Raw genomic sequence first — 24,665 nt, 5'->3', positions numbered from 1 at the left:
GAGGTGTCGGAAGTCCGCCATGATACGGTCAGTTCCCCCCAGGTTTGACTGCGTAGGTCGCGGAACTCGTTGAGTACTCGCAGCCTTTCTGCGCCTCCGTCTGCATCGCGTCGGCTGCTCTGCGGCAAGAGCAGTCTTTTCGGAAGATATCGACGATTTTCGAGAGGCACCCGCTTGGGAGCGATTGAGCGCGTCACGGAGGACTCAGGTTACCCCTGAACCTCCTCTGACGGTTCTCGCTCCCCATCGAGCTCTTCTTGCAGCACCGGCTCTTCCTGTGTGCCGGCACAGAGCTCCGTGCAAGCCGTCCAACGTGATCGTGACGAGTGTATCCCTTTGACGGATCGACCGTACTTGTTATCAAGACTGACATGACGTACACAGTGACACATCAAACGACACATGTGTTCTCCCACCCGCCGGGCCGCAAAATGCTCTCGACGAGAGCCACAAGAAGCCGTCCGCACAGCAAGCCGGTCGGTCGAACACGTTGCTCGCTCGATGCCGGCGAGCGCATGTCGCACGAGGTAGACGGTGGCGTAGCTAACATCACTGACGACGATCGTCCGCTGGCGTGAGCGGCGGCGATCGGTCCCTAACCTGCGGTCCTTCACCGTAACGATCGGTCCTTCGCCTTCATCCCTAACCCCAAAAAGCACGATTCTCAGTTGGAGGGCCCTCGGACTACTATTAAAATAAACCTGGCGACAACCTGGCAAGCTCGCACATGGTCATGGAGTCACACAGTCCACCTGTGTGATGCACGCCCTGCGAGCGGGGCGGGGTTGCGCACTGTCCCTCTCTGTGTTCGTGTGCGTCGCCCATCTCTCCCTGGAGATGACTGCTCTATTTTTTTTCGTGCTTGTGCTTCGAGCGAGAATGGATCAAGCTACGTCCTACGAAGGCGACGTGTGCTGTGCGACAGTTCCCGCGGCCGCACCATGCTCACCGCCTTACCCGGCAGCAGCCCCTCCGATCGCCAGGCCGATTCCAGGGCCGTCGAACGTACGCGGCGACGCCGCGACGGCCAAACGACCGCCTCGATGCTCCCGCTTGCAGCAGCTCAGTGCCGGCCGGCGATGCGGTACTGGCCCGCCGAGTGCTCGAGCTTGGCCTCCTCGACCATGTGCATCAGGAAGCGCTGCAGCTCCTAGTGGCAGGCAACCGCGGCACACGCTCGGCAGGGTATCGCGTCTCGCTCGGGCGGTGCGGCCGAAGCGGCGCAGCGCCTGCTCGGAGCAATCGTAGCCTCGGTCGCCGCCGCTCGCGGGCACAAACATCTTGAGCATGTTGTGGATCCGCTGCACGGGCAGGGACTCGAGGTTGGTCAGCATGCCGATCACGTACTGCTCGTACACCTGCGTCAACCCAAACCACCGGAGTGAGTGAGTCTATGCCGAACCGGACAACACGACGCGCTGCCCCGCTCGCGCACCTTCATCTCGGCGATGCGCTGCTCCTCCGCCAAGCTGGCCACCGCGTCGCCGTCCTCGTCCTCGCCCGCGTCGTGCCTGCCGCACGCCACACACGGGTCCACTCGGGCCACTCGGGCAGTCCCGTCCCTCCTCTCGCCCGCGTGTGGTGCCTCGACTCGTCGCCAGCGCCGAGAGAAGTCGCCGCCTCGAAGACTGCGCCGCCGCCCGCGTCGCGCACCTGAGCAAGGCAGTCGAGGGGTGAGCCAAGGCAGAGCTCGCCGACTGCCGCCGACTCGTCTCGACGCCGCGGGTGGGAAGGAGGGAAGCGGCGGCATCGGGAGGGATCTCTCGCCGAGATCTCGCCGAGATTGCGCCGAGATTGCGCCTCGGAGATGAAGCCGCGGTTGAGCCAGATCGAGAGGTTCTTGCGAACCACGTCGGTGGCGATGCCTAGAAGAAGAAACCGCGCCGAGCGTCAAACAAGGCTGCGGGGGAGACGCGTCTTGCGTGGCGGCAGCGACGCCGAGCTCGGACGCCAAATCCGCCAGCGCCCATCTCTGCTGCGCGCCGAACCGGAGCAGGATCGTCGCTTGCAGCGGCTTGCACTGCACGTCTCCGACGCTGCCGTCGGGGAAAGTGACCTATGCACGCGCCCGGCTGTGCAGAGACGAGGCGGACAGCTCGCACGCGCTGCCGTCGGGGAAAGATGACGTCGAGGGTGACGGTTCCGAGGGACGGCTTCCACACGAGCTTGCGCGGCGCCTGCCAAGCCAGCCTCGGGTGATCTCGGGCGACCTCGGGTGACCTCGGGCGACCTCGGGTGACCTCGGGTGATCTCGGGTGATCTCGGGCGACCTCGGGTGACGTCGGCCAATCTCGGCCGATCTCGGTCGATCTAGGGTCGATCTCAGGTCGATCTCGACGCCTTGATGTGTGCGAACTGCTTCTCGAAGCGCGCCATCTCCTTCTTCACGCCGGCGGGCAGCGTGAAAGTGTCCGTGGGCAGGCTCGGCCTGTTCACAGCGAGGGGTGTGAAGAGGCGCCGCTCCCCGCAGCGGGGCGGTCTCGGCAGGCAAGTCTGGCCAGCACAGGCGCGAGACGACGGTCGCGTCGATCAGCGTGGCGCCCTCGCCTCCGCCAGAGACGCCTCCGAAGTGCTGCTGGATCGAGCGCGAAATGCGGCGCGACTCGGCCACGTCGGTGAGCATGACCTTTGATTGATGAATGATGAATGGTTGATTGTTGATTCGCGGCGCGACTCGGCCACGTCAGGGGAGCATGGCCTCGCACGCCGAGAGCGCGGCGTCCCCGAACCGCTTCTTGAGGAGCTCGAGATTGCGCACCTTCCCGTAGCACCGGCACGGAGTCAGTGAGGGCGAGGCTACCTGCCGCCGCTTCTCTGAGGAGCTCCACATGTACATGTATGTGCATGTGCATGCGCATGTAGCATGTGCATGTGCACGTGCGTGTTGCACCTCCTTCTCTGTGTCGTGCGACGCAGACGCGAGCAGCTTCTCGGACAGCATCTTGCGGAACTCGTTGACGAACGTCGCCTGTCGAGCCGTCCGCAATGATCAACGATCAAGTCGTAGTGATCAATGGCTCATTCTCAGTTCATAATTAAGGGTGCCTTGGAGCCGTAGATCTGCACGAGGATCGCGAGGACGTCTGGCGCGCGCCTGATGTGTACAGAAGGTTCCTCAGAAGCTTCGAGAAGGTTCCACACCCGGACGTCTGGCGCGCGCCTGATGCGTGGAGATGTGTGGAGAGGCGCCGTTCACACACGCCGAGGTGTGAAGACCAACGGGGGGGGCAGCACAGCGGCGCGCGCCGCGCCGCCGCGCCGCCCGAGGAGGCTCCGTCGGCGGTGACAGGCTCCGGCTCCCACTTGAGCATGGCGGCCTAGAGAAGGTTCCTAGAAGGTTCCTAGAAGGCTCCTAGAAGGCTCCTGCTCCGGCTCCCACTTGAGCATGGCGGCCTAGCGCAACGACCTCCTCATGATACAGTGAGCAAGTGACACGCTTGACGCCGCTCTTCTTTTCTCTTGGCGGCCTCGTCGCCGCGGCTCTCGTCCGGATCGGGCGCCTATAGAAGGTTCCTAGAAAGTTCCTAGAAGGTCCCTAGAAAGTCCCTGCGCCGGCTCTCGTCCGGGTCGGGCGCCATGTCGCCGTCGGCCGCCGCCTCCTGCACAACCTCTGCCGCCGCGCCGCCTCCGACCGGCTCGAGCAAGTCCGACGAGTCGGGGTCGGTCAGCGTGGTGACGATCTGCTTGACAGTGTCGGGCCTACCGAGGTGCGGCCGAGGTGCGGCCGAGGTGCGGCCGAGGTGCGGCCGAGATGCAGCCGAGGTGCGGCCGAAGTGCGGCCGAGGTGCAGCCGAGGTGCGGCCGAGGTGCGGCCGAGGTGTGACGATCTGCTCGGCAGTGCAGGGCCTCAGCGTGGTGAGTGATCTCGACTCGAGCTCGGCGCCTAAGCTTGAGGTAGGCGCGCACGCGCTCCGAGACGGCGTCCAGCGTGAGGCCGGACGGGTCTAGCCGCCTAGGAAAGAAAAGCGGCAAGCCAAGAGTGAGTGGTGCGGGTGGTGGGCGAGAAGCAGGGCGAGACGAGCCGCCGGAGCGCGCGGATCATGCCAATGTAGACCTGCGGCGTGATGGCAGGACGTTGTGATCAAACATGCCACGTGCGTTGGAGGTGGGCTCTCAGCGCTGCCGTGCATACGACGCATGCTGAGTGAGCATCAGCGTGCTCTGGTAGGGAGTCGTCTCGGACGCTTGGAGGTGGGGGTCTGGGGGCTCTGTTTGCCCACGCACGCCTCTAAAATCTGGTGCGTCTCGGCACCCGGCTTGAGCAGCCGCTTTTCGAGCGCCTTCGCAGATGGAGAGAGCAGATGACGGCGACTAGCCGAGTGAGCCGGCTCGAGCAGCCGAGCGCCCGAGCGCCTCGCCGAGCCCCTGCACGATGTCTGCGTGCTGGTGCGTGTGGTGCAGGCAAGCGTGCCTGCCGGGGGGGGGGGAGAGGGGGGGGGGGGGGGGAGGCACTTAAACACACAAGGGTGGCTCCGGGGGTGCGCACGAGGCAGGCGGCCGCCTGCAGCGCAAAGCAGTCCCTCATCTCAACATGGAGGGGGGAGGAGGGGGGAGGGGTGCGCAGGAGGAGGGCGTGCAGGTCGTCCAGCGCTGGCGTCGAGTCCGGGAAGTCGACCAGAATGTCGAAGAGCTCCGCGATCCGCATGCCCGCGAGGGACTGCATGAAGAAGAAACGCAGCCGCGCGCGCCACTGCTTCAGCGGCGCCTGAGGCCACAACACACGCGCACTCACGCACCGGCTCGCTCGGTGCCCTCGCGCCACTGCTCCAGCGGCACCGACGCCGCCGTCAGCAAATCGCGCGCTCGCCACTGGTCCGCGCCGGACTCGAGCGCCGCAGACACCCAGGGCAGCACCGAGGCGTCGATCCAGTCGAGCTGCCGCTCCATCACACACGACTCGAACCTGCCGGCGCATCGCTCGCGCAGGGAGAGCCGCAGGTGCGCCTGAAGCATCGCCGACACCGACGCCTCCGCCAGCGGCATCCAGCGCAGCCCTCGCAGCGCCTCGCTCAGCCGCCGCAGCTGCACTGGGGCCGGCCCTCCTCCCCACAGAGCGCGCAACCCGCCGCCGCCGCCGCCATCCTCGTCGTCCGTGTCCATCGGCTCTCCGCCGCTCTCCATCGGATCGTCAAGCTCCTCCTCCTCCTCCTCCTCCTCCTCCTCCTCCTCCTCCTCCTCCTCGACGCCGCTGCACCCTTTGCGCGTCCCATCGACGAACAAGCGCCTCCACGCGATCACGAGCCAGAGGTGCAGCGCGTCGCTGTGCGGCGCCGCCGTCAGCACGAGCGTCTGCAGCGAGGTCAGCAGCTCCTCTCGCACGCTCGCGCCAAGCCACACCACCAGCTCCGCCTCCACCTCGGGCTGCCTCGGATGAGGCGAGAGGCCGCCGCCGCCGCCGCCGGCTGTCGCGTCGCCGCCGGGCCACGCCTTGCCCTCAAGAAAGGACAGCGCACTGAGCTCCGCCTCTGCTGCCTGAAGGAGCTCGCTCGCGGCGTCGAGCAGCGCGCGGACACCCCGCCGCTGCGCCGCCTTCACCGCCCCGCGGTCGTCGGCGGAGACGGAGGCTTGCGACCGGACCAGCTGCCGGTACTGCTCCCAGAACCGAGGCACCGCCCGCTGCTGCAGCCGCTCGCTCGCCTCGGAGAAGGCCCACTGCATCAGTAGCCCGTGCAGCCCGTGGTGGCACACCAGCGCGAGCGAGCGCGCGAGCGCCGGCGCGGCAGCGCACGCGGCGCCGAGGGTGCACTCTGGTGGAACGCCGTTGGCGGGGTGCTGCTCGCGGTCGGCACGGACGGCGTCGACCGCAACAATCCAGTGCTCGGTCGCCTCCACGTCCGCCGGTGACCACTCCGACGGGTGCGAGCGCTGGTGGGAGCGGGGAGAGTGCATCATGCCCCGGTAACGGGAGAGAGCGATAGCGAGATAGCCGATACCGCAGCGAGCGCGTCGAGCGTCGAGCAGCGGCTTCGAAAAACAAGAAAAATCAGTGAGGGGGCGGCGCGCTGCAGAGGCGGCGGGCGAGCCGGAGGTGGCGCCATCGCCGGCGCCGCCGCCGGTGTTCAAGACGCTCAGGGTCGGCTCAGCCGTCGGCGAAGGGCTGGGCGGCGGAGGTGGCGAGGGCCGAGGAGCTCTACGAGGAGCTGCGCGAGCGCGCGCCCCAGCACTGCCGCCGTGGCGGCAAGTGGGCGCGCGAGAAGTTCGTGATGGCGGTGCAGGGAGGGAGAGTTCCCGCGCGCGCGAGGGGCAGGCGTTCCCAAGGGGACGATCCTGTGCCTTGGCAGGGTGCTCGACGCGCACGATGAGCAGGACGACGCGGAGGGTGGGCGCCGGGATTGGGAGGAGGACCCGCTCGGGTTCGACACCAACCCGGGGCTGCTCCGCGCCATGTGCATGGCGTTCGAGTGAACGCCGTGCAGGCAGCCCGTGCCTTTTGGTGTACCCCGTTTGTACCGCGTCCTGTGCCCCCGAGTTCATTTTGTAAATCCGCGTCGATCAACTTGCGTTTGTTACAATTGTAAACCATTTAAAAATGAAGGATCGTAAATGAGACGTCATCAGGTGAGCGTGATGAAACGTGACGGATCGAGTCCCTCCTTTTCCTTTGTGGCCATGATGACCTCTGAGAGAGAGAGAGACCTCTGGGAGGTGGTCTGTACTGCTACGCATATGTAGTCGCCCAGAATGCACAGATCGGCCATGTTATGTAAATACGCGCCCGCGATCCATAGTGCGTCGGCCAGACGTCGCGTATTTCGGTGTCGTGCCCGAGCCAAGTGGCGCCTGAGGGAGCTACAAATGTCTTGCGTATTACGAATCTGTCTTCTGCATCCACCTTCGGCCGATCGGGGTGTGCCTCTCAAGGCGCGCTACGCCCCACGTACTACGCACACGCATTCCGGATTCGAGTGAGAAGTGGTGGCCGACGGGGGTTACGCCTCACGGTTTTACGCATTCGCACGCCCAAGGTGTCGGAGAGGGCCTACGCACCACGTACTACGCACACGCATTCCGGATTCGAGTGAGAAGTGGTGGCCGACGGGGGTTACGCCTCACGTATTACGCATACGTTTTACGCATTCGCACGCCCAAGGTGTCGGAGAGGGCCTACGCACCACGTACTACGCACACGCATTCCGGATTCGAGTGAGAAGTGGTGGCTGACGGGGGTTACGCCTCACGTATTACGCATACGTTTTACGCATTCGCACGCCCAAGGTGTCGGAGAGGGCCTACGCACCACGTACTACGCACACGCATTCCGGATTCGAGTGAGAAGTGGTGGCCGACGGGGGTTACGCCTCACGTATTACGCATACGTTTTACGCATTCGCACGCCCAAGGTGTCGGAGAGGGCCTACGCACCACGTACTACGCACACGCATTCCGGATTCGAGTGAGAAGTGGCGGCCGACGGGGGTTACGCCTCACGCATTACGCATACGTATTACGCATTTGCACGCCCAAGGTGTCGGAGAGGGCTTACGCACCACGTATTACGCATACGTATTACGCATCCCCCCCCCAACCCCCTTTATGTGCGCGCACTGGCGCTGCCGCTAGGGCTGCCATAAGTTGGCTGGGGTTGTATGTGCGCTGGTAACAACAGACTCGGGCATAGCCCTCGACAGCCACCCCCTAACCCCCCTCCCCCCCCCCCTTATGTGCGCGCACTGGCGCTGCCGCTCGGGCTGCCATAAGTTGGCTAGGGTTGTATGTGCGCTGGTAACAACAGACTCGGGCATAGCCCTCGACAGCCACCCCCTAACCCCCCACCCACCCCCCTTTATGTGCGCGCACTGGCGCTGCCGCTCGGGCTGCCATAAGTTGGCTAGGGTTGTATGTGCGCTGGTAACAACAGACTCGGGCATAGCCCTCGACAGCCACCCCCTAACCCCCCACCCACCCCCCTTTATGTGCGCGCACTGGCGCTGCCGCTCGGGCTGCCGTAAGTTGGCTAGGGTTGCCTTGGACTACGAAGGATGAAAAATACGTAATGCGTAATGCATATGCGTGATACGTAAGGGGGGGGGGGGGGCTCTGGGGCGCGCGGGGCGAGATACATAATCCGGAAACGTGAGACGTGGTACCTAAGGCACCCGCCGCGCGGGCCATTGCACCGTCCCCGGGGCAAAGCTTTGCGGTGAAAAGGACGTATGCGTAATGCGGATACGTGATACGTCGAAGACGCCCCGCCCTCCGCGGGCCGCGGCGCACCGGCGGAGATCCATAATCCGTATACGTGACACGTGGTACGTATGAGGCAACCACAGGGCCATCGCACCGTCACGCACGCGATGATTACGTGTATGTATTGACGTTTTCTATTTATTTTTGAAGGGGGAGGCGTTCGACGGGCTGCGTAATGCGACGCATTTGGACTGGCAAGTGACGTACACGCACCGAGTTTACGTATTCCCGAGAGGGCGTAATGTGATGCGTATGCATATGGGCCTCTGTGCATATGCGTAGCAGTACAGACCACGATTGAGACCTCTGTGGTGGCGGCGTGCCGTCCTCCCATCCCTCCCCTGCGTTGCGTATTTTGTTTCTTTTTTGCGTTTGTTTCATAAGATCGAGGGCTAGCTCAAAAAAAGAGAAAACGACAAAGGCCCTCCGCAGGCGCCACGCGCCACGGGCGTACAAAAAACAGCCGGCCCTGCGTGTCTTGCGCGATCGAGTAGAATGATCCCTCCCTTTGAGCTGCTTGTTTTCTTTCTTTCGATCGAGCAGGTCAGTGAACCATATTAAATCATACACTTACACACATGACCCGACGGCGGGACGCCACCACCCTCGCCCAGGGATCTACTATACAAAATGCTGTCTTAAGGTCCGACAGGTTCGGCACCGGGCACCGCCTCGGTATACAAAATGCGCCTGCGGGCGGACCCTTACAGATCACAGATCACACATGACAAAACCGCGGCGTGCGAGCGGCGGAACCGAGCAACGTGTACGTCCAAAGCGTTATTCTTTGAGAGCGACGGCTCGTGAAGTCGTGATCTGCCGCCCGCTACTCCAAGTCGGACGACTCCGACGGTTCGGACGCCACCTCGGTGCCAGCCTCCCAACCTCCGAGGGAACGGAAGCTGTCCGAGAGCTCGGCTCCAAAGTCGCCGACGACGGGAGACGCGACCGAGAGCCGCCTCTTGGCGAAGTCCGACCCGTCCGCCGCGACGGGGCTGTCTGGCGTCGAGTCGCGGTTGCTCTCCTCCGCCGGGTCCTCCGCGCGTGACTTTCGCTTCATCACGGTCGCGGGCTCGCGCCCAAACTTGGAGATCCCCCGCGCGCCGAGGTTGATGTAGTAGGAGCCCACGTCGGCGAGGGCCGGCTCCTGCTGCGCGTCGACGGTGGCAGAGCCAAAGGTGAAGGGCAGCCGCGCGACGATCGCGGTGATGTCGTCGCGGTAGTTGCCCTCCTCCTGCTTCCACCGCGCGGCCGCCTCGTGCACGAGCTTGGCGCACCCCTCGGCCGCTGACGCCGGCGCGGACGCCACGATCTCGCAAGCCTCCTGAGGAGGAGGCGGGAGGGCGCGGCGGTGAGGGAAGGGCTGGGCGTGTGTCCGCGTGCAGTGGGCCGGTCTGCCTGCGAGTCGATGAACTCCCACACCCCGTCGGACGCGACGATGATGAAGCGGTCGCCGTCGGCCTCTGGCTCGTTGGCGGGCGCGGCGCCGAGATCGAACCGCTTGATCTCGGGGTCGGGGATGACGCCAAAGCGCTTGCACTCGCCGTCGCCGATGGAGCGGGACATCGCCAAGCCCACGCGCCCGTCGGCCCACACTCGCGCGGGCGAGGCGCCGCTCGCGCCCGAGACGACCCCGCCCGCGCCGACGATGCGCTCGTACTCTTCGGGCGAGTCCGGCTTGCAGTCGACCGAGAGATCCCGCGCCCGGATCGCTCCGTCGCGCACGTAGCCGAGCACAGCTCTCGAGTCGCCAGAGCATGCCGTCCAGACGGTTGCCCCCTGCATGTAGACGATTATCGATGTGCATCCGCACATCCGTGCAAACTCGCCCCCGCGGTGAGCCAAGACGGCTCGGTCGGCCTCGCACACCGTGTTAGAAAGCTGCTCGGAAGGGCTCGCACGGAGCTCAAGGCCGTTCTGCTGGAGCAGCTCGGGGATGGCTCGCATGCAGAATTCGGCAACCTTCTCGCCGCTGCCGCCGTGCCCGTCAAAGACGCACAGCAGCGCCTCGTTGCACGAGCCGTTGAACGGGTAGTGCACGACACCGCGGTCCTGGTTGATCTTGGCGAGCGAGCGCCCGTCCGGGCCGGGTGCGATGCCGTGGCGAGTGGCGTTGCCCAGCGTCTCGGCAAGTGCACCACCGACCGGGGCCTCCTTTGCACCTCGCGGCGACGGCCTGGGCGACGGCAGCTCTGTGGCGGCGTACTGGAACGAGAGGCGATCCCTCACCGGCCCTTCGGCGGCCTCTGGGCTTGGGTCGGGAGCGGGCTTGAGGAACGTCGGGAGGACGCGGGTGAGTAGGCCCATACTCACTGTGTGAGAGCCACTGCGAAGTGAGAGCAGCCGGCCGCCGCCGCCGAGCGCGTCTTGGGCAGAAAGCGAGCAGCGTGCGGTCGATTTTGCGACCGCTTTTCGCCTCAAAGAATTCTTAAGATAAAAGGTAAGGTAAGGTAAGGTAAACTTCTCCACACACACGAGGTGGTGGGGCAAGGGGGGGCAACCCTCGCGTCTCCACGTCTGACGACAAGCCTCTCTCAAAGAAAAACTTCGCGGGCTGGCCGAAGTAAAGCAAGAGGGGAGGCACGCGGATCCGTAACGGCCGTAGGCCATCTAGGCCCCCTGCGCAACAACAAAACAAGCCTCGCCGCTCTCTCGACTACAACGGCTTTGAGAGTAGAGTCACGGCCCTCTCAGGCAAGCAGATCGCTCAAGCGCTGTCCTTGCGCCTGCACGCCCGCCACCTGCGGGTGAGCCTGCATCGCCGCACCAGCCGCCTCAATCGCGCCCGCGCCTGCTGCGCGCTGCTTGCGTGCGAGACCCACGGCGTCGGTGCCGCAGCACACGTTGCCCAGCGCCGCACAGCCATGCTGTTGCAAGCCCGCCACCTGCGGGTGAGCCTGCAGCGCCGCCACTACCACCTCGATCGCGCCCGCGTCGGCTGCGCGCTGGCTGCGTGCGAGCCTTGCGGCGTCGGTGCCGGAGCACACGTTGGCCAGCGCCCTGCAGCCTTGCCTCTGCACGCCCGCCACCTGCGGGTGAGCCTGCAGCGCCGCCACCACCGCCTCGATCGCGCCCGCGTCTGCTGCGCGCTGCCTGCGTGCGAGCCCTGCGGCGTCGGTGCCGCAGCACACGTTGCCCAGCGCCGCACAGCCATGCTGTTGCACCTCCGCCACCTGCGGGTGAGCCTGCATCGCCGCCACTACCACCTCGATCGCGCCCGCGTCGGCTGCGCGCTGGCTGCGTGCGAGCCTTGCGGCGTCGGTGCCGCAGCACACGTTGACCAGCGCCGCACAGCCTTCCGCCTGCACCCCCGCCACCTGCGGGTGAGCCTGCATCGCCGCCACTGCCGCCTCGATCGCGCCCGCCTCTGTTGCGCGCTGCTTGCGTGCGAGCCCCGCGGCGTCGGTGCCGAAGCACACGTTGCCCAGCGCCGCACAGCCTTGCTGTTGCACCCCCGCCACCTGCGGGTGAGCCTGCAACGCCGCCACTATTGCCTCGACTGCGTCCGCGCCCGCCGCAAGTTGCCTGTTCTGCACCTCAATGCACAGATTAGCCAAACGCATGCACGCCGTAACAGCGACGCGGCTGACCGACACGTGCACGCGCAGCACCGCCGCCGCCGCCGCCACGTCCATCGCCCACACCGCCGCATTGCTCGGCGGCGCGTCGTGCGGCGCGGCGCCAACGCGCTGCCGCACCCGCCGCCCTCCCTCCTCGCCGCTCTCGCCCGCCTCCAGCGCCGCCACGCGCGACTGCAGCTGCGAGTTCTCCGCGCCCTGCGCTGCCAACTGGGCCTGCAGCCGCTCGTTCTCAGCGCCTTGTGCCGCCACTTGGGCTCGCAGCGGCGCCAACTGAGCCTGCACCCGCTCGTTCTCCGCCCGCAGTTCCGCCACCTCGCTCTGTAGCGGCGCCATCATGCGCTGGCACACCGCGAAGGGGCACGTCGCCTCGTGCGCCGCCTTGTCTGCCAGCAGCCCCGACCACGCGCAGCCAGCCTCCGCCGCGGAACACGCGCGCGGCCGCTGCGGGCAGTCGTGCTCGTGGGCGGCGACTTCGCCGCGCGTCGTCGCCAGCCCGCAGTGCGAACACGCCGCCGGCAGCGCCGCGATCCGCTCCTCGTGGCTTCGGGATCGAATTGCCTGGCTCAGCGGTCCGAGAGCCATGCGGCACTCGGGGCAGCGGCGCGGGGCTCGCAGGCTGGAGTCGCAGGAGGCGCAGAAGACGTGGCCCTCCCGGCACTGGTGCTGCTGCCCGTCCTGCACCTCAAGGCAGACGGGGCACTCCAGGCGCTGGGCGGCCATTTCTTGACTCAGAAAAAAGAAAGACGGGCCATCAGCAGGCCCCGCCCAAAATCCGGAGGGTGTCGCTCGTCGAGAGAGATCGCCAGTGGAATAGGGAGTCCACCGTGCTGCGAACCTGTCGCTGTCCCTTTTGTCAGGAGCAGGAGAACTAGGAGAGCGCAACCAGGAGGAGGCCCGCGCCTGCCTCCGTGCCGCCGGGTGCAACTTTGTCTTATACGAGAGGGGAATCCCTTGTCTGCCAAGAAAAATTATGCGCGATCACGACTGGCCGAAGTAAAGCAAGAGGGGAGGCACGCGGATCCGTAACGGCCGTAGGCCATCTAGGCCCCCTGCGCAACAACAAAACAAGCCTCGCCGCTCTCTCGACTACAACGGCTTTGAGAGAGTCGTCACGGCCCTCTCAGGCAAGCAGATCGCGCAAGCGCTGTCCTTGCGCCTGCACGCCCGCCACCTGCGGGTGAGCCTGCATCGCCGCCGCAACCGCCTCAATCGCGCCCGCGCCTGCTGCGCGCTGTATGCGCCCCGCGGCGTCGGTGCCGGAGCACACGTTGACCAGCGCCACACAGCCTAGCTGTTGCACCTCCGCCTCCTGCGGGTGAGCCTGCATCGCCGCCACTAACACCTCGATCGCGCCCGCGTCGGCTGCGCGCTGTATGCGTGCGAGCCTTGCGGCGTCGTCGCCGGAGCACGCGTTGGCAAGTGCCCCGCAGCCGTCCTCCTGCACTTCCGCCTCCTGCGGGTGAGCCTGCATCGCCGCCACCACCGCCTCGATCGCGCCCGCGGCTGCTGCGCGCTGCTTGCGTGCGAGCCCCGCGGTCTCGTTGCCGTAGCACACGCTAGCCAGCGCCTGGCAGCCTTCCTCCTGCACCTCCGCCACCTGCGGGTGAGCCTGCATCGCCGCCACCGCCGCCTCGATCGCGCCCGCGTCTGCTGCGCGCTGGCTGCGTGCGCGCCCTGCGGCGTCGTTGCCGAAGCACACGTTGGTCAGCGCCCCGCAGCCTTCCTCCTGCACTTCCGCCTCCTGCGGGTGAGCCTGCATCGCTGCCACAATCGCCTCGATCGCGCCCGCCTCCGCCGCCAGTTGCTCGTTCTGCTCCATGCACAGATTCGCCAAGCGCATGCACGCCGCAACAGCGACGCGGCTGACCGACACATGCGCCCGCAGCACCGCCGCCGCCGCCGCAACGTCCATCGCCCGTACCTCCGCATTGCTCGGCGGCGCGTCCTGCGGCGCGGCGCCAACGCGCTGCCGCACCCGCCGCCCTCCCTCCTCGCCGCCCTCGCCCGCCTCGCCCGCCTCCAGCGCCACCATGCGCGACCGCAGCTGTGAGTTCTCCGCCCGCAGTTCCGCCACCTCGGTCTGCAGCGGCGCCATCATGCGCTGGCACACCGCGAAGGGGCACGTCGCCTCGTGCGCCGCCTTGTCTGCCAGCAGCCCCGACCACGCGCAGCCAGCCTCCGCCGCGGAACACGCTCGCGGCCGCTGCGGGCAGCCTTGCTCGTGGGCGGCGACATCGCCGCGCGTCGTCGCCAGCCCGCAGTGCGAACACGCCGCCGGCAGCGCCGCGATCCGCTCCTCGTGGCTTCGGGATCGAATTGCCTGGCTCAGCGGTCCGAGAGCCATGCGGCACTCGGGGCAGCGGCGCGGGGCTCGCAGGTTGGAGTCGCAGGAGGCGCAGAAGACGTGGCCCTCCCGGCACTGGTGCTGCTGCCCGTCCTGCACCTCAAGGCAGACGGGGCACTCCAGGCGCTGGGCGGCCATTTCAGAAAAAGAATTTAAAAAGATAACTCTCTCTCACAGCCCATCCCTCCCTTGGGTTGTCTGTTTTCTTTCTTTCTTTAGCACACAGGCTCGACACAGGTGCGAACTGGCGCGTGCTAGTACTATCACCGGCACACCAGAAAAAGAATTCTTCACAAGCCTCTCTCTGAAAAAGAAAGACGCCTGCCGCCAGCACCAGCCCCGCCCAAAATCCGGAGGATGGTCGCTAGTCGAGAGAGATCGCCAGTGGAATAGGGAGTCCACCGTGCTGCGAACCTGTCGCTGTTCCTTGTCAGGAGCAGGAGAACTAGGAGAGCGCAACCAGGAGGAGGCCCGCGCCTGCCTCCGTGCCGCCGGGTGCAACTTTGTCCTATACGAGAGGGGAATCCGTGGGACCCTGTCGTGTGTGGGTGAACCCTGCCCAGCCCCCCTCCGTGTCGTGATGCGCTCCCCGCTCCCGTTCCCCTGTGTCCCTGATCGTCCTTACAAGATCCTGCTCGTGCAGGTGGGGACCCTGTCCTTCTCCCAACCCTTGTTTGGTGTGTCCGTTTTATTTATTTATTTAGGCCCCGCCCGGCCATCGTGTCGGAAAAGTCGTTGTGAAACAAACTCGAGCTCGTTCGCAGGCTCTGCGATTTCTACCGCTTCGCGGGGGAAGACACTGTCGACGGAGTGTCGTGTGCACGGTTTGTGGTGCTTGCGTCGCCGTCGCCGGCACGCCGGGGGAAGGGGTCGAGTGGAAGTGATGGTCGCTCGTGATGGTACAGCTCAGAGAGAGAGAGTTTTCAAAACCAACAAGAAGTCACGACTCTCACAGTGATTTGGGCTCGGCAGCTTGTGTCAGCTCAGTGTCGAAGAGTCGCGCTCGCGGCGGGAACGCGGGGCCGGGAGATGAGGAATACTGTATCAGAGAAAGAGACGACGTTGGATCATAGCACGGACTCTAAGCAGCAGCCATCTTCAGCCCGACGGACCCCTGACTCGCCTGCACACCTCCCGCAACGTCTGCTCCACGCCTGCGGCGTCGTAGTCGAGGAACTGGCCCACCTTTCGCGCGTACGCCATCATGGGCTGCACCTGCTCCGCGCTCCATCGCCTCCACAGGTCGAGGTTCGAGCCAATGCTCGATGCGCTGCTCCACAGAGCGACCCGGTCGTAGTCGATGGCGCTGCCAAACGCGAGGCTGTGCCGCGACAGGGAGACGAAGATCGGCACACAGCCGCCGCGCGACGCAAAGAGGATCGCCTCCACGTACTTGCCCGTGTTGCGATAGTCCCCCGCGGCCACGATGCAGAACTTGTGGTCCATTCCCGCGCGGAGGTACTCCTCCCGGCCGAGCCTCGACGAGAAGATGGCCTTCCCGGCAGCCATGAAATCGCGTCGGAACCCCGGCTCTCCCATCGTCGCTCGGCACTTCCCCGACGATCTGGGTCTTGCGTTGCAGTTCAGATACTGTGCACCCCTTAGCCGGATGCAGTGCTCCCGCCACGTTCCGTTGCGCGCGCACTCGAGCCCGCTGCCCAGCGTCCAGACGTCGGGCGAGGCGACCGTCGCATCGGAGCGGTTGTAGAGCTGCCGCCAGATGCGCCAGCGGGTGGTTGAGATGTCTAGCTGCGGGACGTGGCCGACGAAGAGGGCGGTGCGCCGTTTCGCCCAGGCGACGGGGGGCGCGAGACTATCCAGCTTACCTCCGATAGTCAGCGCGAATGGCACAACGATCTCTCGCCCGCCTCCCCCCATCTCTGAGAAGAAGTAGACGGAGCGCGGGAAGTGGACTGCCGAAGCGGAGCGCACCCGCGAGTCTATGAAGAAGTACGAGGCGACGACCGGCAGCGTGGAATTTGCTGCCAGCTGTGTCAGCTCTCGCATGGCATCGTATCGATATCTGTCCCGAAAGGTGATGTCCGCCCCAAAGAGAATCCACGCGGCTTTGGATCGCGGGGTCGAGTTGACGCGCGGAGCAATTCGCGAGAAGACGTCGTATTGGTCAGCGTACGCTTCGGTCCGAGTCTTGGCCGACGTCTTGTGCGCGGGTCTAAAGACGTGCACTTTGCAGGGAGGCATGTGCTGCGCAAAAAGCAGTCGGAGGCGCGTGCCCAAGCTAGTTGTCGGCGAACGAACATCCATCCACAGTTTACTCCCTTAATGTAGGTAAACCATAAAAGTAGATTTGAATTCGTCCACGTACGGCTTCGTGAGTGGTTGGGGTGGCCTCAAGCATCCCCAAGGGAGCCTCTGCGGTGCCACATAAGCAGCTTGGTGATTGTCGAGACTTTGAAGGATTCGTTTGAAGAAACGCAAACAGGCCAGACACTACTATGGTCACCAGTAAACCATAATTCGACTTTGAGGGATCATATCTCAAAAAGCCGGGAGATAACAGAGCATTATTGTTGCATATTATACCACATAAGGTCAAACTTGACCCCACAAGCATCAAGAACCCGATGCTCCGGCTCGACTGTGCCGGCACACTGCCTCCTCACGCCTGCTGCCAGCAGCCGTCGCGGCCCGTGGTGCACCAGAGAGAGAGGTCGACGCGTTGCCCCCGCCGGCGACCCCGCGCGGCTCAGGCCGGCCAGAAGGTGTCTGGTGACGGCGCCGTGGCAGGAGTGCGGAGAAGAGCTCGCCGAACGCGAGCAGAAGATGTCCAAAGTGTGCCAGCGCGAGAGCCTCGCGAGCGGGCGCAGAAGGAGCTCGCCGTGACACGATGCCGGGCGGTGGTGGTGCTCTGGCGACTGTGCACAGTGGGAAAAGTCAGGCTGCAACAGGGCAGCACGATGGTAGTGCCCTGCTGCAGCCTGGCCTGACATGCACAGGGCGAACAGAGACACTACTATCGTCCGGCGCTCGTCGTCGAATCTGGGCCAACTTCGACCGCCGCCACAGCTCGCCACGAGCACGCAGCGACAAAATGTTGACTGTACGGAAGTTGAGGCTGGTCGAGAGGAAGAGGCTGCCGTGCGAGCCGGCAGCAGGCTGGCTCGTCGTGGACTGCCGCGGCGACTTTTATGGGCTTCTCTGTTCATAGTAGCGTGCACGCTACTATGGTTTACCCACATTAAGGGAGTACCCCCCCCCCCCCTCCCGGGCTAATGAAGTGGCTTTTCTTCATTCCCAACCCTTAGATCTAATTCGAAAAATGGACACGCAAACCTACCTACCTATCCGCCAGCTCCACCCTCCCCACACCGCCACCGCCGCCGCTCACGCCGCCGCCGCCCTCCACCTCGCCCACCCACGCCCCCTCCGCCCTCCACCTCCCCCACACCGCCGCCGCCGCCGCTCACGCCGCCGCCGCCCTCCGCCTCCACCACACCGCCGCCGCCGCCGCTCACGCCGCCGCCGCCCTCCACCTCGCCCACGCCGCCGCCAGCCTCCACCTTCTCCCCACCGCCGCCGCCGCCCTCACGCCGAAGCCGCCCTCCACCTCGCCCAAGCCGCCGCCAGCCTCCACCTTCTCTCCACCGCCGCCGCCGCCGTTCACGCCGCCGCCGCCTTCCACCTCCCGCCCACGCCTCCGCCTCCCTCCACCTCCCCCACGAGGGGTACTTTCTTTCCTTGCACACATGCACAGTTAGTGCCAGTGCGCGCCAGTCCCGTGCTCTCTCCGCATGTGCACGTATTCGCCTTCCTCTCGTTCTCGGTCTCGGCTCCGCGCGCAGCCCATGGAGAGGGAGACGGCTGTTGCGTGCTGTGCCTCGCCTGTCCGTGTCCCGTCCCCGGAGCTCCTCTCGTCACTCCAGTCTCCACACTCGGGTCTCGGGACTCGGCCAAGCCCAGCTCCCAACGTTCCCGGCCTATCGTTTCTTGGCGTCACTAGAGACATTACAAAAAACAGAGACACAGAGCGGAAGTGGAAAAGACGCAAGTCAACTTGTGTACGTGTACAATCAACGGCGGTGGTGTAAGAGACGAATGGAGGAATGCTGGCGGAATGGGGGGCCTCCTGACTAGAGATGGGCCCCGTACCATCTGTCTATGGGCGCGCGTGCATGCGCGCTGGCGTGTCGGGACAGAGACGCCTTGGCGAGCGCGCCATCAGCTGGGTGCGCTACGCCTCCGCTCGCCACCTCTGCCCAAGCCATCCACTCCGCCACGGCGCGTCGGCTCGCGCCCCGACCCGCCAGCGGCGTCGACTAGAGGAAACATGCCGGACAGGGACAAGCAGCGCGATCCCCGGCACCTGGGGGCTGTTCGGGGCAAAGGCTACGGGATCGGCACCGCGTCGACAACCACGACCTGCTCACAGCTGCAAGTGTGAAGACACCCCATCCGCAAAGCGAGTGGCGCTGCGCCGACCACCCCCACGACCTTGCTCTCCCCGGTGAGGCCGGCGGACACTCGCTCTCCGTGCGCGACGTCACCGCTCGCCGAGGCCGACGCGGAGGCGACGGAGACGGAGGAGGCGGACGGGATCGCGCTGGCGACGGGCACACACGAGCAGGTGGCAGTGGCGACCTGTGCGCACAGGGGCGGGCGGTGGCGAGGCGCTGTTCACCGCATGGGAGGCGAGGAGTCAGAGGAGGCGCCGCCGGCACCGGTGTGGGGTAGCCGGCGGCGGCGGCGAAACGGCCGACGCCCTGGGAGCTGCGCGCACCGCCGGGCGGCACCAGAGGGTACACGTACACGGCACGGAAGGTGCGTGCGCCCTTGGGCTTGCACGGCGCAGTCCAGAGCCGCACAAAAGTGATGGCGCCGCCGTTGGCGCGGGCGGCGGCGGCGCGGCAGACAGCGTCGATCTTCTCGTCGACGCGCTCGTTGTACCTGCGGCCGCCGATCGAGACTGCGAGCATCGCAAAGAGACCGCCGATCATGCAGAACATCATCAGCCCGATGGAGGCGGAGAGCTCAAAGTCGAGTGTGCGGACGATGCCGAGGGAGGGGTGGAAGACAAAAAGACCGACCAGGAAGCCGACGAGCATGAAGACGTGCCCCCAGCCTTCCGGCGCGTACGAGCGGACGAGCTGCCCCACCTCGCTGCTGAAGGCGGCCCAGTCGCCGTCCCGCATGCTGAGCCAAGCGGGTCGGGGCCCGTCGCTCCACTGCCGGCGTCCGCAGGGCCCGCATCCGGCGGTGTCATGCTCGATGGCAAGGCATACCCCGCCCTCGGGCAACGTCGGCCGTGATGAGTACTCGGCGCCCATGAGCGGAGAAGCAGCTTGCAAAAGCTCCACAGGGTTCGTAACAGCGAGGCCTAAGTTTCTTTCCCCGCGCTACACCTGACCTCTATCCAGCACTCATCCATCACGGCGGCGTCGCGGCGGCGCCGCTCACCCCCGCTGATGCACTTTTCTTCATATCTGGGGCCTCCGGCGCCAGTGCGAAGTCTAGTCGCCCTAAACCACCAGCCGATGAGCGACTCCCGGAGCGAGTCCCCGAGCAAGCGCGTGCGGATCGAACCGGCACCACCGCCTCAACCGGCAGGCACCTTTATGGCGCGCGCCGCCACTCCCCCGGCCTGCCCCAACAAGCGTCGACAAAACACTGATACACAGCCACTCACAGAGACCAAACCTGCACTCAGAACAGCGCCAAAACGAGCGAACACGCGCCCACCAACCACACGCGACAGAGCATAGCACAAAATCCGACGCGCGCACTCGCGACGCAGCGCAGCGCAGAAGCTGACGCTGACGCTGACGCTGCGCTGCGCTCGCTCGCTTGCTGCACGGCACGCGCTCCGCACACGCACGCGCGTGCGCTCGCGCGCTACGCGTTCGCTCCGCGAAGGACACCCACAACCCGAACCCGAGACTCCCCACAAAACAAGAGCCCCTCGAACCGATAGAACCCAACTCATGCACAACCACCTCTACAGCTGCTCATATAGCCGCGAATTTCTGCCATAGGGAATGCAGGCTGCGATGGGCGAGTCCCTCCCGTACGTGGAAAAGGCGCTGATGATCGAGACGACCCACATGAACAACACCCACGTGGGGACCGTTGTGGAGTGCATGACGCTCGACATGGAGTACGAGGGGGCAAAATTCAACTTGCACCAAAACCGCAACACCTACTACCTCTCAAGCTCGGACGAAATGGTCGACTTCGACGCGATGCTGACCCGCTTTGCGACGCCGGGCATCCCACTGCCCATCAGCGACGGCTTCGTCGCCACCTACCTCGACGGTGCGGAGAAGAAACCCCTCCCCTGCCTAAATAAAGAAATATCCCTCACCCCCCCCCCCCCCCTCCGTCCTACGACCCTCACAGGCGACCGGTGTAACATACCCCCCGGCGCCAAGATCACGATGAACGTGGTCGACCTCACCATGGCGCTAAAGGAGAAGACCAAGGAGGTCACCAAATCCAAGGACAAGAACAAGGTCCACTTCCGCGTCGAGATTATGCCGCAGTCGACCCTCCTCGCCGAGTCTGTGGACGAGGCCGAGATGACGCGCACCATGCGCAACCTCTTCCAGGCGCCGCGGGGGACGACCCTCGAGATCGATGTCCGGAAGGCGGTCCAAAAGGCCTTCGAGGGATTCTCGTTCAACATCACTGCGATGAGCTTCTATGTTGACATCACGGTCAAGCGGGACGACGAGTCGAAGGCCCTATAGCGGCCCACCCACAACTCTTCCCTACCGACCAAAGACAGAATCCCCCCTTCCCCCCCCCCCGATGCAGCACTCCATCTGCATGATCAAGCCACGCGCGGACTGCCAGACGACCTCCGGCGCGGCCATCCGCATCGAGCCCATTTCCGGCATCCGAGGCAAGCCCGCGATGGCGTGGCAGCACGACGAGAGCCACTCGGCGGCGAGCAACACGCTCTTGGGCTTCACACCCACGCCGCCCCCCCCGCCCGACGTCCCCATGCACGTCTGGGCGCGCCCCCTCGTGATCGCGATTCAGGAAGTCTGCTTCGCCTCGGGCCGCATCATGATGCCGTACTCGAAGGGCCTCGACGGCGCGGCCCCGGGCACCAAGCTGTTCGGGTGCCACACCAAGGCACAGACCCCCCCTTCTTCCCCACCCTTCCTCCCGCCCTTGACTGCTCCACCAATCCACCAAACAGGTCCAATTCGACGCCCTGCACGACGTCCTCATCCACAACCCCAAGGGCCTTCCCGCGATCACCAAGGCGGACGGCCGCATCCACGTGGCGGACAAGGACGGCCGCTCCTGGCAGTTTGACCTCTTCTCCCGCCGCGAGTCCATCTTCTGCTCCAAGCACGAGTCGCAGCAGACCGCACAAAAGAAATCACAGAAAAAGAAAACCACTCTGGAATATAGGTGCCTCAAGCTGCCTCCATTCGCGAGGTTCAACGGCGTCGTCGCGCACCACATCACGCAGCTGCAGCAACAAGGGCTGGTGGGGGACTTGAGCCGAGTTTGGTGCGACTGCCGCTCGCTCAGCGGCCCCCCACCCGGCCCCTCGACCGCAAACAAGTCCGCGGAGGAGACGGCAGCCCTGCGCAACCGCCTCGTCGAAGCGCGAGAGCAGCGGAAGCGAGAGCGGGAGGAAAACGAGAAGGCCTACGCGAAGCGACGCGGCTCCACCTCCGCCGACAACGCATAGGGCCTAGTGATGCTGCTACACAAGCGCCACCCTCTTCCGAGCCACCTAATCCCGTTTATAGCAGCAGACCACAATCCGCCACTCCTAGTCCATACATCATCGGCACTAGTCACGCCGGACAAGCGACAAGAGACACTCTCCAAGATGCTTACCCACATGATCAATGGCCAAGCCATAGGACTGGTCTGCGCTTGCGCCCCGCGCCGATGCCACGGCGAGATCATACTAGAAAAGCTGAAGAAAATGTATGGCGAGATAGCAAAGTAAGGCTCATGGTCTAGTGGTTCGGGGACCAACATTCTGTCTAAAGGCCCGGGTTCGGGTTTATCTCGGACATGTTTTTGGCCACACAAAGAAAAGTCACTGTGAGAGTCATTTTGTTGACACAAAAGAGAAACGATCTATCACCTTGACAAACAGCGACGACCAGCAGCAACGACCTAGAGCAGCGTCCTGCCGAGTGTGTGTAGCACCGACGCAGACGCACCCCAGGCACTACACTACGACGGCTAGGCAGACCTCACCAGTCCGATAAGGATCAACTGGAAGGTTGAACCTCGAGCTTAGACAGAACGGGCGCGACAGACTCCAGGGGAGATCGCGCTCTACTCGGGGCACCAAGGAGGAAAACCGAAACCGTTTGGGTGCCCCACAACAACCCAAACGCCACAACCTAAGCGCCACACCTCCCCCCCACGTCCCCCCCCCCTTGGGGACGTAGCGCACGCCCTTGCTCGGAGAGAGTGGGGGGGGAGGGGGGGTGGGGGAATAGGAGGAGCCAACGAGCTCGGAGTAAGGTCCACAGTAGAGAGGCCGGCATTTAAGGCGTAACTTCACCCTCGCTCACCTCGAGTATATCTAGGCGCCCTGGTGCAGTCGGTCTTCGGATCAGCGGCCAGCTTCCCATCTAGGGCAGGGAACCCCCAGCGACGCTAGTGTGGCCTACGGTAGCCATAGCTTGTACGCGATCCCGGGGCAGGGGGGTGTGGACTCTGGAGCTCCAAGAGAGGATCGAGAGAGGAAGGGAGATTGGTGTGCCGGTTTTTTGAGCTAGCAATTTTTTTTTTCACCCCCGCTGATGCCTGCTCCCGAGCCGCCCGACGCCGCGCCGCCCTCGCGCCCGGCGAAGCTTCCCCCGCAGGCTGAGGCTGGCGACCCGATGTAGAGCCGGATGGAGAGCGAGCGGAAGTCGGGATGGTGGTGCGAGCGCGGCACCTCCTCGAGCGCCATGCCGCCCTCGTCGCGCATCTGTTGCAGCAGCGCCGCGTCCAGCTCCGGGTGGCGGCACTTGTGAGCGAGCAACAGCGCACCGCCGCCCGCCGCCAGCCGGCGCACGGTGCTGCAGAGAGCGGACAAGCCTCGCCCCTCTCTCTGGTAGGCGACGTCAGCGGCGAGGAGGAGGCCGACCTGCGCCGGAGGGGCGGGCAAACGCGCCGACCCCACCGCAGACCCCACCGCCGCAGCCTCCGCCTCCGCCGACCCCACCCCCTCCTCCTCAGCCGCCGCGTCCGCCGCCGCCTCCCACTCCAACTCTGCCGCCTCCACCCTCCCTCCCGCCGCCTCCACCGCCCCCGCGTTGGCGCGCGCGTTCGCGTCGAGCAGCGGCAGCGCGGCGCGCACGTCGGTGAGGACGACCCTCGCACCGAGCGCCGCCGCTGCGAGGCCGGCGACGCCAGTGCCGGCCCCGAGCTCAACGACCACCTTGTGCTCCGCGATCGCAACCCGCAGCGCCGCTGGCCGCGCGGACTCGAGGTACTTTGCGAGCACGACGCCGCACTCCCACACCATGCCCGACGTCCCGCTGCGGCCGGCGGCGCCCGCGCCCGCGCCGCGGCGGGGAGGGAAGCGCCACTGAGTGACGGTCATCTCGACGCCGTTGACCGCCAGCCTCTTCTCGTCCTGCTCACAGCTAGAGGTGTGAAGAGACGCTGTTCACGGCACGCCGTCGACCGCCGGCCTCCTCTCGTCCTGCCGGAGCAGCAGCGCCTCCGCCGCCTCCAGGTCCTCGCGAAGCTGGTCGACGTCGGCCTCGTCTAGCGAGGTCTCGAGGTCGCCATCAGAGGCGACGAGGCCAGTGAGCCTGTCAAGCTCTCTTCCTCCTCCTCCTCCGCCGCCGCCGCCGCCGCCGCCAACGCCAACGCCGTCGCCGCACTCGCCGCACTCCTTGTCGCCACACCGGCCGCCGCTGCCAGGGAAGAAGAAGGGGGGGAGAAAGAAACCATCATCGGAGGCGGGGACGGGGCCGCCGCCACCGCCTCCGCCTTCCCCTCCGCCGCCGCCGCCGCTACCACCGCCATCCCCTCCGCCATCCCCGCTGCCTCCGCCTCCGCCATCCCCGCCGCCGCCGCCGCCGCCCCCGCCCCTCGCCCCGCAGCTCCGCTTCCCGCAACGCACGCCGAGAGTGTCGTCGTCTGACGCCGCCAGCCGCAGCGCCGCGGCCACGCCCTGCTCCCGCGGCTCGAGCGCAACGCGAAAGTGTGAGACGGCGTCCGCGTACCGGCCCGCGTTGAGCGAGGCGCGGCCGAGCGTCAGCCGCGCGGCCGCCCAGGCAGGGGCGAGGGCGACGGCGCACGCTGCGGCATCGCACGCGCCGGCGTCGTCGCCCACCTCGAGCAAGCACTGCGCCAGCAAGTCGCGCGGACGGGCGGCGGTCGGCGTGGCGGCGATCGCGGCCCGGAAGTGCTCGATGGCGGCGCTGAAGTCGCCGCTCTCTGCCGCCGCCTCTCCGCGCGCTGTTGCGCCGCGGGAGTGATCGGCGCCATGCAAGTGATCGAACCCTCCCACGCCCGCCTCCTCCCCCGCCTCGCCCGTCCCTGCCACCTCCTCCTCCGCCGCCTCCCTGGCCTCCTCCGCCTCCGCCTCCTGCCCCGCACCAGCTGCCCCCGCC

General features: G+C 65.8%; 5 protein-coding genes across 5 annotated transcripts in view; all 5 read right to left on the bottom strand.

The window, feature by feature from the left end:
- Positions 1–869: 869 nt before the first annotated feature.
- On the bottom strand, positions 870–5,131 carry EMIHUDRAFT_432479 (hypothetical protein). Its single transcript, XM_005766899.1, has 21 exons — positions 4,777–5,131; positions 4,578–4,705; positions 4,354–4,411; positions 4,227–4,280; positions 4,026–4,054; positions 3,884–3,952; positions 3,576–3,699; positions 3,468–3,500; positions 3,247–3,317; positions 3,046–3,094; positions 2,891–2,968; positions 2,699–2,758; positions 2,499–2,626; positions 2,341–2,428; positions 2,127–2,177; positions 1,939–2,056; positions 1,801–1,865; positions 1,586–1,653; positions 1,436–1,511; positions 1,230–1,358; positions 870–1,150 (listed from the first exon to the last, which is right to left on the bottom strand). The coding sequence occupies exons 1-21, from the start codon at positions 5,119–5,121 to the stop codon at positions 1,064–1,066; spliced, it is 1,908 nt and encodes a 635-aa protein (XP_005766956.1). The 5' UTR covers positions 5,122–5,131; the 3' UTR covers positions 870–1,063.
- Positions 5,132–8,807: 3,676 nt separating this feature from the next.
- EMIHUDRAFT_432478 (hypothetical protein) lies at positions 8,808–10,558 on the bottom strand. Its single transcript, XM_005766898.1, has 2 exons — positions 9,586–10,558; positions 8,808–9,511 (listed from the first exon to the last, which is right to left on the bottom strand). The coding sequence occupies exons 1-2, from the start codon at positions 10,492–10,494 to the stop codon at positions 9,014–9,016; spliced, it is 1,407 nt and encodes a 468-aa protein (XP_005766955.1). The 5' UTR covers positions 10,495–10,558; the 3' UTR covers positions 8,808–9,013.
- Positions 10,559–10,877: 319 nt separating this feature from the next.
- On the bottom strand, positions 10,878–12,488 carry EMIHUDRAFT_196905 (hypothetical protein; the record flags this gene model as incomplete). Its single annotated transcript, XM_005766897.1, has 2 exons — positions 10,878–11,772; positions 11,977–12,488. 2 exons carry the CDS (start codon positions 12,486–12,488, stop codon positions 10,878–10,880), a joined length of 1,407 nt encoding a protein of 468 aa, XP_005766954.1.
- Positions 12,489–12,888: 400 nt separating this feature from the next.
- EMIHUDRAFT_196904 (hypothetical protein) lies at positions 12,889–14,250 on the bottom strand (the record flags this gene model as incomplete). The annotated part of the gene is made up of 1 exon (XM_005766896.1): positions 12,889–14,250. One exon carries the CDS (start codon positions 14,248–14,250, stop codon positions 12,889–12,891), a length of 1,362 nt encoding a protein of 453 aa, XP_005766953.1.
- Positions 14,251–23,710: 9,460 nt separating this feature from the next.
- The window catches only part of EMIHUDRAFT_196898 (hypothetical protein), a gene marked incomplete at both ends in the record, with an annotated part of 1,754 nt that continues 799 nt past the window's right edge, over positions 23,711–24,665 (bottom strand). Inside the window, 2 exons of the mRNA XM_005766895.1 lie at positions 23,711–23,806; positions 24,173–24,499. Of these exons, the coding sequence (XP_005766952.1) occupies positions 23,711–23,806; positions 24,173–24,499 (423 nt within the window). The remainder of the gene's footprint in view (positions 23,807–24,172; positions 24,500–24,665) is intronic.

This window comes from Emiliania huxleyi, assembly GCF_000372725.1.
Source record: "Emiliania huxleyi CCMP1516 unplaced genomic scaffold EMIHUscaffold_5, whole genome shotgun sequence".
Lineage (NCBI taxonomy): Eukaryota > Haptophyta > Isochrysidales > Noelaerhabdaceae > Emiliania > Emiliania huxleyi.
This window is presented reverse-complemented; position numbering and strand designations above follow the sequence as displayed.

Bases quoted from the DNA above. Each gene is read 5' to 3' on its own strand.
- EMIHUDRAFT_432479 (XM_005766899.1), bottom strand. From the start codon at position 5,121: ATGGAGAGCGGCGGAGAGCCGATGGACACGGACGACGAGGATGGCGGC. The intron at 1,866-1,938 runs GCGTCGCTGCCG...TTCTTCTTCTAG, and splicing joins GGATTTGGCGTCCGAGCTCG to GCATCGCCACCGACGTGGTT. The intron at 1,654-1,800 runs GCGCAATCTCGG...TGCCTTGCTCAG, and splicing joins ACCGCGGCTTCATCTCCGAG to GTGCGCGACGCGGGCGGCGG.
- EMIHUDRAFT_432478 (XM_005766898.1), bottom strand. From the start codon at position 10,494: ATGGGCCTACTCACCCGCGTCCTCCCGACGTTCCTCAAGCCCGCTCCC. The intron at 9,512-9,585 runs GCAGACCGGCCC...CCTCCTCCTCAG, and splicing joins GGGAGTTCATCGACTCGCAG to GAGGCTTGCGAGATCGTGGC.